Raw genomic sequence first — 16,648 nt, 5'->3', positions numbered from 1 at the left:
CGGGGTTAAGATTCTTTGTGTGTTGAATTTGCATGACAATGAAGCATTCACATTTAAATGATATGGAAATACTTGGAACAAAACGCTTTATTCCCAAAAGATTTGAATTGGGTATAACATTGAGTTAGCCGAATTGATCTATATCAGTCGTTTTACTAACTTTTCCTTAACAGTGGTTACGCATTTTGTTTTTCCTTTGGTTTAATAACAGGGGAGTAGCTAGAATTTTTTAAAAGGGTGCAGAGGAAGCATGGGACTTGAAGCGTGACGTGAAAAATGTAAAAGGACTGGGGAGAGTGAGGTTCGCTTTTCTTCTTGTTTGGGTGTTGTGACATTGGACAGATTATTCCCATCGAAAGTTTTTGGTCTTAAATACAAAGTTGTGTTACAATTGTCTCGTCTCTGTTTACTTGCTAATTTCCCCGCGAGCACGATTACAAGGGGGGAGGGGGTGGGGGTCACACTGCGTTACACCCAGCTTCAGCGTGCTTACCATATTGTCGGGGAAAGCTAAGCCTTGAGACAAGCTAGACTGAATCGGGTAATGTTGTTTGCTTTTAATGAATAGCTAATGTATCACTGAACGTTTCATCAACTTGCGTTGGCACAAAAAAATTTATAGAAAATCGAGAAAACTCACGATATGGCTAATACGAACCGCTAACAGCCCGTGAACTGACAACTATCATGTGCATAAATGTTATTGTTTCGTGAAATAAATTCTTATCTGTTTGAGTTCACAACAGTTCTGAGCTGTTTGCTGAAAAACCCTTTTATCGAAGAATTTCTTTTAACCATCCAGTGTCAGCAACAGTGTCCAAGGTGCGCACACAGTTCCCAGAAAGCTGAGAAGTGCAATTCTCATGGGAGTAACACAGGTGGGTGCCTTACACTATCACGAATCATGCAATCTGATTGGTTATCGCACTCCGGCACTATCTGTTTTTATAGTTCACCTCTAAATTTTCTCCGATTCTTATTGGTTTAGATTAATCACGCGACACGATAGTGTTCGTCCGCGGAGGGAAACTATCAGCCCTTCCGAGGAAAATACCCGGATGGACAGTATTCGTCCGTGAAAATGTTTACGAGTATGGCTACTCGCTTCGCCGAGGTCAGCGAAGAAGATGTAACTATGCTCGTCAATGAGGGAGTACCCCAAATAACCAAGCGGTTGACTTCCTATGTGGTTAAAGTTTTTGCACTTTTTGAAGTAAGGAAACTTTTAATAGGAATATTTGATCTGCATTTAGTGGGTTTTGACTGTTTTTAAACTGGCACGCGGAAGAAAATTTAGTGGTGACAAGAGATCATGATGGTGAACAATAAAGAAAATAGATCAAGTGTTTGTCTCGGAACTATCGCTCTGATAGTTTCCCCTTGGAAATTTGATTTTCTTAAAACAAATATTTGCCCCAGAAGCTAAGCTTTGTGGGCAAATATGCTAGTTTTAAGAAAATGAAATATCCGCGGGCAACTATTAGCCGATAGTTCCTTGACAGAAACACTCTTTTGTTTAAATGGTGTTTGTTTGTTTGTTTGTAACTAAACATGACGTAACGGTTGGTCCACAACTGAAGATTTATGCAAACACTTTGCATGTGCGATTTTTGGAAAATTTAGAACTCTATTTCATCCACTGCTTATGACCATTAAAAGTAAACTGACAAATTTGCAAATTTGGTACGAGATACTGAGAGGCCTCACTTTGATGGTATTAAAGTCCTTTGATCATAGCATGTAGCATGGCATAGTTCACACGTAAGTATAGCCATCTTGGCCTTGCATCACAGTCCACGGGTAAAGCTTCTGAACTTCCTGTGGAATGACTCCCGACTCCCGACCACTCAGTCCGAAATATTTCATGGCATTCTTATTCCATACCCAGGATATCCCTCTGAGACGAATTACGTTGTACTCGGAGCAAGGCAGTGTTGTAATATTTGTCTTTAGTTGTTCGTCGCTAAGTAAAAACATGGTGGCAATCCCGCCAAGAAATCCTGCCGCCGTATCAAACCAACTGAACCCATCACTATCTTCATTTTCATACCTCTTTCTGTAAAAATTATTTTCCCTCTCTGCTTCTTCCCTCTTCTTTCTCTCCTTCACTTCTTGTTGTTTTCTTTTATAAATGCTTTTCATTTTTTTCTTTGCAGCACTTATCTCACTTTTCAAGGAGCACACCGTTTCAAATTTCTCCAAAGTTTCATCCATGGAGCTTTCAATGTCCTCTGCTGGTAATTCCAGAACCGGTTGCACAAAATCTTCATAGTTTCTGCGGCAGATAGTCTTTTCAAACATTGAATAGAAATCCCCGAAATCGTCCCAAGAGTTATTCCTTATTCTTTTCACAGTCTCGCTTGCCAGTTCGGCTAGTTCTCTACCACTGATAGAACCTCCATTGAGAGTCTTCTTGGCTGGAAATGCTTGGAAACCCATCGACAGTTTTTTCATAGCGTCCCAGCAATCACTTTTGCGAAGTTTTTCGACGTTTTTCAGCGTATCTGCGTCGACGAATGGAATCTTGTTCACTTGAATGGTCTCTTTGGGAAAACGCTTTGCGATTACTCTCCTTTACTCTTGCATGGTTTTGTCGAACAAGGGATCTGCAATGGACCGTCTTATGTAGTCAATGTCTGGTTCCTCCAATTGGCTTCGTATCACAATTCGAAGTTTCGGAAAGTTGTCGTGAGGCATGTTTGGGAACACAAGATCGCTTAATCGTGATACGCGATACAAGAAGTGCAGATTTTTGTTTCCAACAATATTGTTTGCGAACATGGCTAACCCTGACGACAGCAGCGTTGTAAACATGCTGAAGTTATCAGTTTGACTGTCATCTCCCAGGTCGGTTCCTTCAACATCTAACAGAATAACGTTAATACCATTACTTTTCACTCGAATGATGTGCGCCCAAACACCGCGTGTGACCGGCGCAAGAGAATCGCCTGTTTCGAATATCTCTTGTATTTCTAACTGCCCACGACTCAGTTCTGTCCAGACACGTGTAATGATGTTAAGTGTGGTTGATTTGCCAACCCTCGCATCTCCCAAGCCAGCAATGACGTGAATAGGCCCCGCTAGCTTTGAAATCTCGTCCAGTACACCTTGATTCATCTCATAAGTTCCCGTCTTGTTGTTTAACTCTCGAAAAAGCTTTGCTTTCCCTCCGGCAAAGGCAAGCAGAGGAACGCCAACAGCAAAGAGTAAAAATGCAAAAAGCTGTACATTCGTCATATTGCTTTCTGGAACTTGACGGAGCGGGCGGAAAACGACTTTACTTTATCAAGTTCCGTGGCTATAGGTGAAATATTGTAATTCTCAACAAGAAAACTCCGTTTCTCGGAAATCATTAATTTTTTTGCGTAGTGTTTTGAACAAAGGCTGATATTGTTTATGCAAAGGAATGACGTAATTTGTATCCATAGATATGCACAAATCGTGTTGCAGAATATGACGGTCAAGTAGTTCCCAAGCAATGTAATGATTTACAAGTAACGAAAACAAGTAACGCGGTTAAAACAACCGTGGCTAAAAACAATCGTAACAAGAGAACTCTACCATTTTGTTATTTCATTGGTTTGCGCCTTTCCTCTACTAGTTAATTTTCGCAACGTTGTTGAAATACAAAATTAAAACTTAGTTTCCAATACGGTAGAATGGAAAATTCAACTAGGGCTATCACAGGTATATGAATTTAGCTATCTATATGAATTTTTAATAATGTCAGAGCGATTATTTTAATACATATTTGAAGCCAATGTATGAGATCGCACAAACTGTGTTCTAATCGCTTCAGTTTCCGAACGAGGCTAAACAAAACCAATTTCCCCTATGCCTGTGTTCTATTATTTTGATGTTTGTGCGTTCATTGAGGCGGACTGAGTGAGCTAATCAAGGGTCGTCTGCGTTTCTACTCTAAATTGTCTTCAATGCAATCGTCAAGGATCTAAGTTTCTTTCGCCTGTAGCATTCTGAGCATCAAGGGTTTTCTGAAGTTGTCCGGAAAATTGCTCGTTTCCGACCTCTTGGTACAATTTTACTTTCGCTGATGCATGGCACCGACAAAGTTTGAGACACGGAAGAGACAAAATCTCCTTCAGCCGAGGAGAAGCTGAGGAGTTTCTGTCGTGTGTTTTTGTCGTGCGCGGTCCCTTGGGTCGACTATCGGTTATCATGCACAAACTTTGATAGCTTTGTCTTTTGGGTCTCGTGTTTTGGAGGAAACCCCATTTCCCTTTCAGGCGCGGATCCATACCGGTCTCCACCGTTTTCCGGAAAACGGTCTGCTTTGTAATTTCATAATTGAGTTATTTTAATGTAGTAAAAATTGCACTAAATAATAAACTGTTATGTGCTTGGATGTTTTCATCAAACCGACTTGTAAAGTTCAACATTTAAATGATTAAATCACTTAGCCAACCTGGCATAAATTGTACAAGCCTCTTTGTCTATTTCTTTCAGACACTACAACGGATGCTGATAGCAGCATACTGTTGAAGAATTCTACTGAACACGTCAACGATTTGGGATTGTACTCTACCAAAGCACAATCACTATCTGATGACCGAAAGCTAGAACTCCTGAAAAATTCTTGGACATCACCAAGAGCTTACAATTTCCCTAAAACCCAGTTCTATGGAAAGTACAGAGCATTTTCTTTTGAATGGCTTACTCAGTTTCCGTGGCTCGTCTACTCTGCGGCTCAGGATGGAGCGTTTTGCCGCTTTTGTGTTTTATTTGGACACCTAACAGGAAAAAACAGTGACCGCCTTGACAAACTATACAAGAGTCCTTTAAAGAACTGGGTATCCACAAGCACGAAGTTCAAGGAACACCAGCTTAATTCCGAATTTCACAAGGCAGCGGCTGGTTGCGCTGAAGATTTCCTTCATGTACAGGAAGGAAAAATGCTGTCTATCTCAGAGCAGCTCAGTGATATTCATCATAGCACTGTCGAACTTAACAGACAGAAGTTACGATCTATCATTAAAACTGTTGTGCTTTGTGGTAAACAGAACATGGCATTACGAGGCCACCGCGATGACTCATCACACCTAGACGAATCTTCAGGCAACCCAGGGAACTTTCAAGCCCTGCTTAATTTCAGAGTGGAAGCTGGAGATAAAGTCCTAGCAGATCAATTTGCCAACGGCCCAAGAAATGCAACATACCGCTCCAAGACGATCCAGAATGAGATCATAGAAGTGTTAGGCACTTACATTCAAGACAAGATCGTCGCAGAGATTAATGAAGCAGGTGCATTTTCCCTTCTGGCGAATGAGGCAAGTGACAGCAGCAACAAGGAACAATTACCACTCGTTCTAAGGTTTGTCGACAAAGAAAGAAATGTCAGAGAAGAATTCGTTGGGTTCTATGAGTGCGAAGATGGTGTCACTGGTCAAGCTATAGCCACTCTTATACTAAAGGCCGTTCAAGAACTTGGCTTGTCTATGGATTTCTGCAAGGGACAGTGTTATGACGGTGCAGGCAACATGTCAGGACCTTGTAATGGTGCAGAAGCAATTGTCAGAAGGCAATATCCAAAGGCTATATACACTCATTGCATGGCTCACCGCCTAAACCTCTCTGTTGTGAGTGCGTGCAAGATGCAGAATGTTCGAAATATGTTTGATACCGTTGGAGAGGTAACCAGATCCTTTGAGTACTCTCCGAAGAAAGAAGCTCTCCTTGTCCAGAAAGTGAAAGACGTCTGTCCCGAATCCCGCCGTCACAAGCTCCTCGATGTTTGTACGACCCGCTGGATTCAGCGTATAGATGGTTTGGAGGTCTTCCTGGAGCTTTATGAAGCCATCGTTGCAACCGCCTGGAAACCATCAAAGCAAATGCAGACAGAAGTTGGAATGCAGATTCAACGAAGAAAGCAGTTAGCCATTACCACGCTATCGCAAATTTGGACTTCGTTGTTACCTTAACAGTCTGCCAAGCAGTTCTAGCGTTCACTAAGGGGCTAACAGTTAAGATGCTAGGCACATCCAGTGACATGCTGGGCGTTTTTAGCGACATTAAAGATGTGGTTAAAACGTTATCTTCTGTGCGCCAAAAGGTAGAAGAGAATCATGCAAAATGGTTTCAAAAAGCATGCAAAATTGCCGAGAAGCTGGACATCACAGTGCAAAAACCAAGAACCTGTCAGGTACAACGCAACCGTGCAAACAACCCTGCTGAAACGGTAGAAGACCACTATAGGAGAAATCTTACGATTCCCTTGGTTGACCATCTGATCAACTAGTTGGAAACTCGATTTGGCAGTGGTGACCAAGAAACAGCAGTACAGTGCCTATTTGCTGTTCCCTCAATGCTGCTGGCATCAAAAGAAACGTGGAGGATTTGAGCCAAACTAGACGGCGATTTGGTATGAATTAAATTTCGGACCGGAAAGCACATTTGTGAAGATACCTTGACACATGGCAGACAAAGACGAAGGAGCGAACACCTTTAGCGAAGACGGTAATCCACAACTGTCACTGAGAAACAAGAGAAAACAAGCTCGTCGCAGAATCACTATTTCAATTAAGCGTATTCGAGATCAAGTTGGTGAACAAACATAAAAGTGAGGACAAGAAGCGACGTCTGGAGAAAGAAATTAAACAGCTGCGCGTCGATTTCGAGACAGTACGCGATCTTCATGCTCAGTTATACGACTTTTCCAGTGGGAGCATGAATTAACTGACGATGTATTTTCAATTGAAGAAGAAGTCGAAATTGCTGTTTCTGGTAAAGCGAATCCAGCAATAGGAGATGTGGTGACAATTGATGGCACTAACACCGGTCCTCAAAGTGAAGCCTCTCAAAGTCAGCAGGAACTCGCAGGTCATGACAGTAACACAAGCGCAATTTCGACAGAAAATGCAAGCGGTGAAAGTAACGCAAGTAATTTGACATCAGTCAACACAAATGAGTCAGCACCTTTGCAGTCTCCATCCGTGGAGATCACACACCGGAATTGCCTGGAAATTTAAATCACAACGGCCATGAGAGCCCGGAACCAGGGAACGCAAATTACCCTGGAACACAAAACTCCAAGCAAATGATTGGACAAGGTTCCCATACTTTTAATGGTTCTAAATTAACTGCTAACCCAGCCCACCAGTTGAGTCGTCCGTTTGACGCGTGGATCGATGATCTTGTAGAATTTCAAGAAACTGCGCTCCAACCCACCGCTGCTACAATCTCGATCGCAGAGGTTCTTCTGAAACTAGAAGCCAGTCAGGAAATTCCCTCCATTAAGCTCCTTGTGTTCGACAGAGACGCACTTTCGTACACGGACTTTGTGGACCACTTTAAAGTACACATGAAAAGGTTCACCTCACAGATGATGTGCGTATGATGCAGCTTCGTATGCATTTGAAGGGCGAGGCAGAACGCGCCATTACAGGCCTGGGATCGAAGGGAGTCATGTACGCAACGGCACTCAAGACCCTGAAGGAGCAATTTGGCCAGCCTAGTGTGATTGCCCGAGCCGTGGTTAACAAACTCACTATGGGAGAGAAGATCGCTAGAAACAACAGACAAGCTCTGCGAGAATTTTCCTTGGACGTGATCAATTGTTTGGTCATTGTTCAGCGAATAAACGTCTATGCTGATGTAAACGCCAACGAGAGTCTGCGCCGAGTAATCGTGCGTTTACCGGACAACCTCATTGAAAAGTGGAAGCAAGTTGTTGCCGATATCAGAGAAAGACGCGAAGTTCCCACTTTACAACACATTAGTGACTTCGTGAGAAAGAGAGTGAAAGCAGAATTTGACCCTGATTTCGATGATATCCAAAGAGAAACAAAAAGTCAGAGAAAGGATGCTCGAGGGGGAAGAGGCGTGCATTCCGCTCAACGCACCAGACAACTTAAGTGTCACATTTGCCAATTCCCGCATGGAGTGCCACAGTGTCCAACGTTTTTCGATTCAACCGTGAAAGAGAGGTTCGAATTTGTCACAAAAGCAAGATTGTGCTTCCCTTGTCTTAACCAAGGCCACATGACAAGAGAGTGCAAACTGAAGAAAAAATGCGAGCACAATGGATGCAATCGCCTTCACCATCCTCTGCCGCACATTGACCCACCTTCAGCAAGTGGAATAGCATCTGTGCTAGACCGAAACGGCCTACTACCCATAGTACGAGCACGCTTCAGAGCAGCGAATGGTCGAGTCCGGGAAGGAAGCATCCTTATTGACAGCGGAGCGACCACAACAGTGATTCGAAAAGATTTCGCTAAGGCCCTCGGTTTACAAGGGAAACGAGAGAGGATAGACCTGGCAGTGGTCGGTGGCGAAAAGATTGAGCAGCCAGAGAGTAAAAGGGTCAGCTTCTGGATTTCAGCGTTACAGCAAAGTGATGAATTTCTCGTTGAAGCCCACGAAATAGAGAAAACCATCTTTGAAGTTCCTGCCTTATATCGACAATGGTTAAGCTCATTTTCGCATCTCAGGGGCCTCGCATTTTCCCACAAAGCCGGCCCAGTAGATTTGATCCTTGGTGTTCAATACAGTCACATGCTGAGGAAGAGGTACGCCATGGTCTCGCGTTTGAGCCTGTCGCAAAGAAAACTAGGTTGGGATGGTTAGTCATTGGGTCTGACAAGTGGAAGAGGGAGGACCATGTGTGTGCAATCAGCTTTGTGGAATCTATCAACCTCGAAAAGTTCTACGAGTTTGAAACTGTAGGAATTCAAGCAAACGAATGCTCCTGTCCAAAGGTTTCAATATCACGCAAAGACAAAGAAGTCTTAACATTAATGGAGAACTCCTGCAAACGCAAAGGTGACCGCTATACGATTGCCCTTCCGTGGAAGAAAGATTTCTCCTTCCCAACAACTTCCCTTTGGCTGAGAAGAGACTTTTTTCATTAGAAAGGAATCTTTTGAAGGACCAGGCAAAGGCGAATATGTACGATGAAGCGATAATGGATTATGAGAGAAACGGCTGGGCCCACCCTTTAAGTGAAGAAGAACTACGAGCCGATGTCAAACCTGTCTATTGTCTCCCTCATCAGGGCGTGTACCGCCCTGAAAAGAAAAGCACTCCGCTCAGAGTTGTCTTTGACCCAGCATGTCAGTTTCAAGGAGTTTCGTTGAACTCTTTCCTGTACAAAGGACCTTGTTTGATTGGTAACCTCCTCGAAGTCTTACTTCGATTCCGTGAAGAGCCAGTCGCCTTCATTGGCGACATATCAAAGATGTATCTTCAAATCAACCTGGCAGAAGAAGATACGCATGTCCACCGGTTCCTTTGGAGAAATCTGGATCAGTCTAGGGAGCCCACAACGTACGCCCTTCAAAGAGTTACTTTTGGCGATAAACCTTCTCCAGACATGGCCAGTTTTGCAATGTTAAAGATGGCTACTGATAATGAACAAGGCAACCCACATGCGGCACAAATTGTGAGAAGAGATAGGTACATGGACGATTTAATCCATTCTTGCCCAAGTTCCGAGAAAGCGGTTCGCAGCATCAAAGAGCTAGACAGAGTCCTCGCCACTGGAAGTTTTAAAATCAAAGAATGGCTTACTTCTAAAGACGAAGTTGTTAGCCAGCTCGGTCAAGACGCTGAAGCAAATCCTGACAAGAGAGAACCCACTGCAAAGCCTAACAGGACAAGTCCTGTCAATCTCGATGGCGAGAAGGGAGTCAAGACCCTAGGCGTCGCCTGGGACCCACAAAGAGATGTTCTCAGTTTTACCGTAAAGAAGATGAAGATCGGGAGCTTTACCAAGAGAACTATTTTGTCAAATATATCGAAGCTCTATGACCCTTTAGGTCTAGCATCCGCCGTGACAATATGAGCCAGAATCGCATTGCAAGAAATTTGGAGATCGAAACAATATGACTGGGATGATCCCCTGCCCGAGCAAATGGCTACCTATTGGCGTACTCTGTTCACAGAACTTGAGACTTTGAAGTTTGCAGAATTCCCAAGATGCTTACAGCCCAAGAATGTCACGGGAGCGTCTCAATTACATTTGTTCGCAAACGCAAGTGGATGTGCCTATGGAGCGGTAGCCTACCTTTTATGGCCAGCATCCGATGGCCCGGAAATACGCTTAGTAACAGCAAAGGCGAGAGTTGCGCCTCTTCGACAACCTACTATTCCCCGACTTGAACTCATGGCTGCCCTTATAGCTTCAAGACAAGGGAAAACTATCCAAGAAGAGTTCAAGATGAAGCCTTCTTCAGTTACGCTATGGTCCGACTCCAAGATTGTCTTGCATTGGTTACACTCAGAGTCAGCCGCACTAAAGGCCTTTGTTGGGGTCGGAGTGACCGAAATTCAGTCTACCTGGGACTCAAGCTCCTGGAGGTTTGTACCCACAGACCTAAACCCAGCAGACGACTTAAGCAGAGGAATCTCTGTGGCAACCATCAATGGGCGCTGGAAGACAGGCCCTGACTTTCTCAAAATGCCTCCTGAATTCTGGCCCTCTGACCCAATTCCCTGCATCAAGGAAGACCCAGAAAGAAAAAGGAGCCGATTTCTTGGTGCACTCGCCCGAGTTCCACCCGTGATGGATGCGACACGTTTCTCTAGCTGGGGAAAACTTACAAGAGTTACAGCCTACCTATTACGTTTTGTTCACAACTTGAAAGTCAAGTCCAAGGACCCTGATCAGTGCAGAAATGGCCCACTCCAAGTTCCTGAAATAGAAGCCGCTGAAATGTACTGGGTCAAGGAAGCCTAGAGAGAATTGACCAATTGGAGAAGTCAGTGCCAAGATTTAACCCCATTTGTTCATGATGACGTTATCAGAGTTGATGGTCGTTTGAAGAGATCTCAATTCCCCTATGATCAAGTCCATCCTATCCTTTTGCCGGCAAACCATCATATCTCCACCCTAATTATGAAGTATGTCCGTGAGAAGGTGTTTCACGCAGGCTGCGAGAGGACCCTCACAGACAGTCGTCAGAGATACTGGATTGTTCGTGGGAGAGGCCTAGCAAGGAAACTTGTTAGAGCCACCTGCCGGAAGCTGCGTCAACCACCGCACACGACACTGATGGCGGATTTACCACCTGAAAGAATGAAGCCGTTCTCCCCACCATTCTGCGTTACGGAAGTTGATCTTTTTGGCCCGTTTAATTTGAAGCATGGCCGAAACAAGTCCACTAAGGCGTGGGGTGCTCTCTTTACCTGTGCACCTATGAGAGCTACTAACCTGGAAGTGGTTGAGAGCCTTTCCACAGAATCCTTTCTCCAAGACCTTCGACGTTTTGTGTCTCATCATGGATGGCCCAATACCTTCATATCCGACAATGGAAAATCCTTCGTAGAAGCTGAGAAAGAATTGAGGAAGCTAATAACAGAAGGGAGAGAGAGAATTCACGATTTCGCTGTGCTGCACAAGATGCGGTGGATATTTACGACTCCTCTCAGTCCCCATCAAGGAGGAATTTACGAAACCCTTATTAAACAAACCAAGCGAGCATTGCGTGTTGCTGTGGAAAACCAAGTGCTTTCTTGGAATGAAATGTCCACAGTGTTTGCCGAGGTGAAATCCCTCGTAAACAGCCGTCCCCTGGGATATTCATCAGTAGATCCAAACGATCCACAGCCTATCACTCCGAACCATCTTCTTCTTGGTCGTGCATCACCTTCTGTTCCTCAAGGGTCATTCGATACGTCATGCAATCCCCGGAAACGATTCGTCTTCGTTCAGAGCATTGCGCAGCACTTTTGGAGGCGTTTTATCCGAGAGTATGTTCCTACCCAAGTACGCAGGTCGAAGTGGCAGACCAAGGGGCGTCAGATTAGAGTTGGTGACATCGTTCTTCTCGTCGACTATAATGCTCCACGCGGAAAATGGGGTCTTGTATTAGTTAAAGAGGTCTACCCAGGAGCAGATGGCGTGGTCCGCAATGTGCTGGTCAAGACTAAGAATGCAGAGTACAAGCGATCCGTACAGAAATGCTGCCTCATTGTAGAGTCAGAATGAGCCTTCTTTTCGCCTCAGTTGGCGCCCCCGGAGGATCTGTTGTGAATGACTTAAAGCTTTATTGTGCTATATTTAATTTAGTTTGATTTCTTTCACTGATTATGAACTGATGATTGACATTCTTGATTAACACTTCGGTCATAGTTTAGGTGTTAGATCACATTTCACGTTTTTTCTATATCTTTTGTGTGTTGTAATTTCAAAGCTCTAAGATTGTCTGTGCTACGCCTCAAATATGCTAGGAATGTCGATGTAAAATCTTTGTTTTAATCTTCATTTTCAGAATAAATCATTAATTAGGAAATCCTTGTGGTCAGTTATTGTCTTCCGAATCGTTCTTACGATATATATTTTTGTCTCTTTTTGTGGCCTAAGTTCTAAACATTAACAAGATTGATGATATTAATTAATCTCTGCAATCACAACCAAACGCGACGGATTTATATTAAAATGAATTGAGGCTCAAAGGCTGTAACAATAAATTATTCGCTTGGTGATCAGTGGTAATAAACACAGTTTGCACCTCAGAATAAAGTCACTAAGAAACATGTTGCAAAATCACAAGATGTGGCAGCGAAAGAAGTAAAGAACTTGGAAGTAAATCTTCTCACGCTATGACCTCAGAAATCGATGGCAACGCAGTGGGATCCCCCCTCCCCACCAAGTTGCAAGATTGTGTAACAATGAATTCATTTAGACATTTATTTTAGTTAATGACCAGTCCTACTAAACACAGCAGAGAAACGTGTCTTTAAGTCGGATCACAAGATGTGATAGCGAACGAAGTAAACATGCTCACAGCGGCGGAAAATTCGAAAGTAAATCACATATGGTGACACTGAGCTGCCACTTTAGATTTCGATGACACACCCGAGGGGTTTTCCCAGAAAACTAAATAAAGTTACACACTCTTCGAAACCAAATTTCCCCGAAGCATTTTCAACAGGGCTATATAAAGCTGCTTTCAGCTTTGCGGTGGTTATTCAGTCTAGGCCAGTTCGTGAAGCGCAACGAGCGATATGAAGATTCTCATAGCAAGTTGCGTGTTTATCGTGACAACTATCGATGTTGTACACTGCCGCAACCCATCGCCAGCGAAGGGTCTCTTTAGGCATGACCACCAAACACAGAAATTTGTTCTCCAGGGTGACGCTCTTGCCGAGTTAGAACAACTGAAGGCACCTGTGAGAGTAATCGGCGCTATTGGCGATTCTCGCGTCGGAAAGTCCACAAACCTGAATTTTATTCGACACTTTCTCGACCAAAACAGATACGAGCATGCGGAGAAAGTCTTCAGGACAAGCGATGAAATGGAGCCTTGTACTTCCGGTGTTTGGATCTCTACTGTTCGTGATTCCATGGGGACTGGAAGCACCGTTTTAGTGGACACAGAAGGGACAAATTTAGGAAATGACGATGATACGGATTTGTTGAGTATTTTCACTGTGTTGATGTCTTCCGGCCTGGCTTTGTTCGTGAATCAAGGCGTGATGAATCACAATCGACATTTCTTGTATCGAGTATCGCGTTTGAGCGAACAAATGTGGCCTGGACTCAGCACCAAATCATTCCCAGAGCTAAAAATTATATTGAGAGGGGCTCTGTCTCCATCACCAGGGAAAACAGTTTACCAAGAAACTCAAGACTTTATTCTTAATAACAAAGATGGCTTCGGCAAAACCATTGGAAGGCAATTCCCGCGAAATCGTATATCTGTCGCCGAGATTCCGTATGTGGCGGAGCCAAACCGACTGAACGACTTAGAAAAATTCGCGAGTGACAAATACGCTGGCATAGCATCATCCCTCGCGGAAAATTTTAAACGCTTTTCGGTTAAAAAGACAATAAATGGAGGGATTATGGATGGTAAAATGCTTGCTGATCTTGCACGTAAACTGCAGGATGCGATCAATCGAAATTCCTGGAAAGGCTTCGCAGATACGTACCTTGCTATGGAGACGAGCTTGTGTGATCGCGGTTTCAGAGAAGTCGTGGAGCCTTTGCTCTCTAAGGGACTGGATTATATCACCGCCTCCAAGGAGCGAAAGTTGCTGGAGTTTTTCGATCGTTGCGCTTTAGAAAAGGAAAGAACCAAGGCACTTGATAAAGTCTCGGAAGTAGTTCGCCAGAAAGCAGAGATGAAAGCGAGAGAACAGCGTTTGGAAGAGCAGCGAAAAGAACGGGAAAGACAGGAACGGATCAACGAGGAACGAGCAAAAAAGAGGCTCAGAGAAGCTGTTGAGCGCCAGCAGGCAATAGAACGCGAGAAAGCTGCAAAAGAATTGGCAGAAAGACAGAATAACGATGAGCAAGACAGATTGGAAAAGGCAAAGGAGCAACAGCGAGCTCTAGAAAGAGAACAGGCAAGGCAGAGATCAAGGCGTAGACGGGAGAGGGATTTCATAGGAGCTGTGGCTGGGGTTGCTGGCTTGGCCTTTTTGAGCGATTCGCGACTGAAAGAGAACATTACATTACTGCCGTATTCAGAGTACGAGACAATTGGTCTCCACTCCTTCAGCTGGGTGTGGTCCAAAGCCGCAGAGGGTCTGGGCAAAAGCGGCTGTGATCAAGGTCTGATAGCTCAAGATGTGGAAAAACTGTACCCGTGGGCGGTAGGGACGGGGCCTGATGGATACAAAAGAGTGAACTACAAAGCCTTGATACAGATGATGTCCTTGAATTCAGGATCACGACGAAGTGAATCCAGAAGCCAGTCGTAATGAATTCTAATGTTGGATTGTTTTGCATGATGTAATGCCTAGCAGTTAGTATCGTATGCTTTTTTAGAAGTAAGTCGGGGGTGGGGTGGCGGGGTCAAGGTTTAGGGGGTGGGGGTCGGGTGCATCCAACGCATGATTAATTCTACGCGAACAGGATATCACGATTTTCGTGGAAAATTATTTTGCGGGGCTTTGTCAGTTTTCGTTATTTCTATAGAGGACAACTAGCCTGCGCTCGCAGACGTATTAACCGGAAATACGTCTGCGAGCGCAGGCTAGAAGACAACGGGCATAAAGGGTTCTTTAATAAAGACAAGATGCAAATTCCAACCTTAAGTCAACAATGTATATTACGTACATGAAAACAGTACTGATTATGCTTATTAATTTTTTGCATCGTTCTTTGTTGTTCGAATTTCTACCTTGGTATTTCATTTCTAGTGCTTCCGTTTCGGAAGGCTCACACTAGGGTCAGTAACTACAAATCTCTGTACTGTTTGATTAACACGTCGAAGTCACATGGAGCTAGGTGTTCCATTATGGCGAATAAATTTGTTAAACAATAGCATCTTAACATGTCTATCAAGCATTTGAGCTCTGTTCAAGTTCAATGAAGTTAGTGCTTGTTTTTACGAGAGTCAGCTGAAAAACGTCTCCACTAAAACTGACGAATAAACTTGAAAAAAGGGCCTAAAAAGGAAACAACTGAACGAAGCAAGAAATTACCACTGGTTTTAAAGCGTGTGGAGCAATCGTGTGTCTCTGGCATATCACTGTTGTGTCCTTGTCAAAGTAAACAATACCTACCGGCGGTGATATGATAGGATGCCATAACAGGACACAACCTTCCGGTTACAGTCCAGTAGTGGACTCTTTTGACGTTTGAAGACTTCAAAAGCGGCGCTGCTTACCGAGCTGCTCAATATCTTGCTTACTCGTACACCAGGATGTCCTACTTCCTGGATAAACAGACACACGATATGACTAAAACTTCCTGCTTGCCTGTTTACGAGCTCAGTTCTTCAGCTCATGTTTGCACACCGTACATTGGCTGCATTGGATTCTGGAAGGTTGTTGTTGTTGGCTGGAAAATTGGGTTTGCCGCCTGTTTTAGAACGGCAGAAAGATACAACAATAGCAATTAACATTGACGCTAAAAAAAACCTGTGTTATCATACATTTCGCTCACCATTACACATTTTGCGTTGTGTTGCTCCTTTTCGAACTTGGCGAACGCTCGTCGATCCTGTAAAACAATGTATTACTGGGCGTAATCTATACTGTTCGACAGAAATAACTTTATTCGTGGTAACTGATTATGAATGTAGACTATAGATTGGTAAGCGAGGCAGCGGAGTAACACTTTTAGACCTCAATGCTTCATAATGTACTGGTATTATAGGGAGAGTTTGGAAGCTCATCGATGGTGTATTTAGGTTGCTTGCTTTCCTTTGGTATGATCCAGATTAGGATTTTTGATTCTCAAACTCATCAATAATGCATAAGAAAAAGACAAAGGAAATCAGACAGAAATTGCGATTCCTCCCCACCCCCTCCCCCTTCTCGCTCTCCCCGTCCCCACTTCTCCCTAATTTTTTGCTCACCCCAGGCGCTCACCAGCTTTATCGTTCGCTTGTTCGATCGTTTCATCGATTCCTTCATTCGCCACGATCCAAGAGCTTTCAAGTATCAATTCCTAATCCGGATAATACCAAAGGAACGCACTCTTACTGCCATCTTCTGTGCAACTTACTTGGATCGTGGCCAGAACTCTCCATATTGGTAACAACGCTGAAGCAACCACTAGAACTGCTCCAATCACACTGATTATGATTGCTAAGGCCGTCATCTCCGATGGACAATCTATGATGAAAACAACATTTGCATATGACGCAAATATGTTTGTGTGACTTCCATTCTCGTCACACAACGCACTCATCCCGGGATAGATAATTGCGGAACGAGCGAGATAGCGACTGCGAAG

General features: G+C 43.9%; 4 protein-coding genes and 1 pseudogene across 4 annotated transcripts in view; all 5 read left to right on the top strand.

The window, feature by feature from the left end:
* Positions 1 to 16,648, top strand: part of LOC137999644 (uncharacterized) — a 67,067-nt gene that overhangs the window by 8,984 nt on the left and 41,435 nt on the right. The gene's annotated exons all lie outside the window — the stretch shown is intronic.
* LOC137999338 (52 kDa repressor of the inhibitor of the protein kinase-like) lies at positions 588 to 5,936 on the top strand. Its single transcript, XM_068845164.1, has 2 exons — positions 588 to 878; positions 4,465 to 5,936. The coding sequence occupies exons 1-2, from the start codon at positions 698 to 700 to the stop codon at positions 5,934 to 5,936; spliced, it is 1,653 nt and encodes a 550-aa protein (XP_068701265.1). The 5' UTR covers positions 588 to 697.
* On the top strand, positions 6,817 to 8,867 carry LOC137999337 (uncharacterized; annotated as a pseudogene).
* Positions 10,783 to 12,157, top strand: LOC137998886 (uncharacterized). The gene has a single exon (XM_068844729.1). It carries the CDS (start codon positions 10,853 to 10,855, stop codon positions 11,942 to 11,944), a length of 1,092 nt encoding a protein of 363 aa, XP_068700830.1. The 5' UTR covers positions 10,783 to 10,852; the 3' UTR covers positions 11,945 to 12,157.
* Positions 12,949 to 14,736, top strand: LOC137998885 (uncharacterized). Its single transcript, XM_068844728.1, has one exon. The coding sequence runs from the start codon at positions 12,964 to 12,966 to the stop codon at positions 14,662 to 14,664; it is 1,701 nt and encodes a 566-aa protein (XP_068700829.1). The 5' UTR covers positions 12,949 to 12,963; the 3' UTR covers positions 14,665 to 14,736.

This window comes from Montipora foliosa, chromosome 4 (assembly GCF_036669935.1).
Source record: "Montipora foliosa isolate CH-2021 chromosome 4, ASM3666993v2, whole genome shotgun sequence".
In the NCBI taxonomy this organism is placed as follows: domain Eukaryota; kingdom Metazoa; phylum Cnidaria; class Anthozoa; order Scleractinia; family Acroporidae; genus Montipora; species Montipora foliosa.
Note: the sequence above shows the minus strand (reverse complement) of the source record. Positions and strands in the feature narration are given on the sequence as shown.

Bases quoted from the DNA above. Each gene is read 5' to 3' on its own strand.
- LOC137999338 (XM_068845164.1), top strand. From the start codon at position 698: ATGTTATTGTTTCGTGAAATAAATTCTTATCTGTTTGAGTTCACAACA. The intron at 879-4,464 runs GTGGGTGCCTTA...TATTTCTTTCAG, and splicing joins TTCTCATGGGAGTAACACAG to ACACTACAACGGATGCTGAT.
- LOC137998885 (XM_068844728.1), top strand. From the start codon at position 12,964: ATGAAGATTCTCATAGCAAGTTGCGTGTTTATCGTGACAACTATCGAT.
- LOC137998886 (XM_068844729.1), top strand. From the start codon at position 10,853: ATGAAGTATGTCCGTGAGAAGGTGTTTCACGCAGGCTGCGAGAGGACC.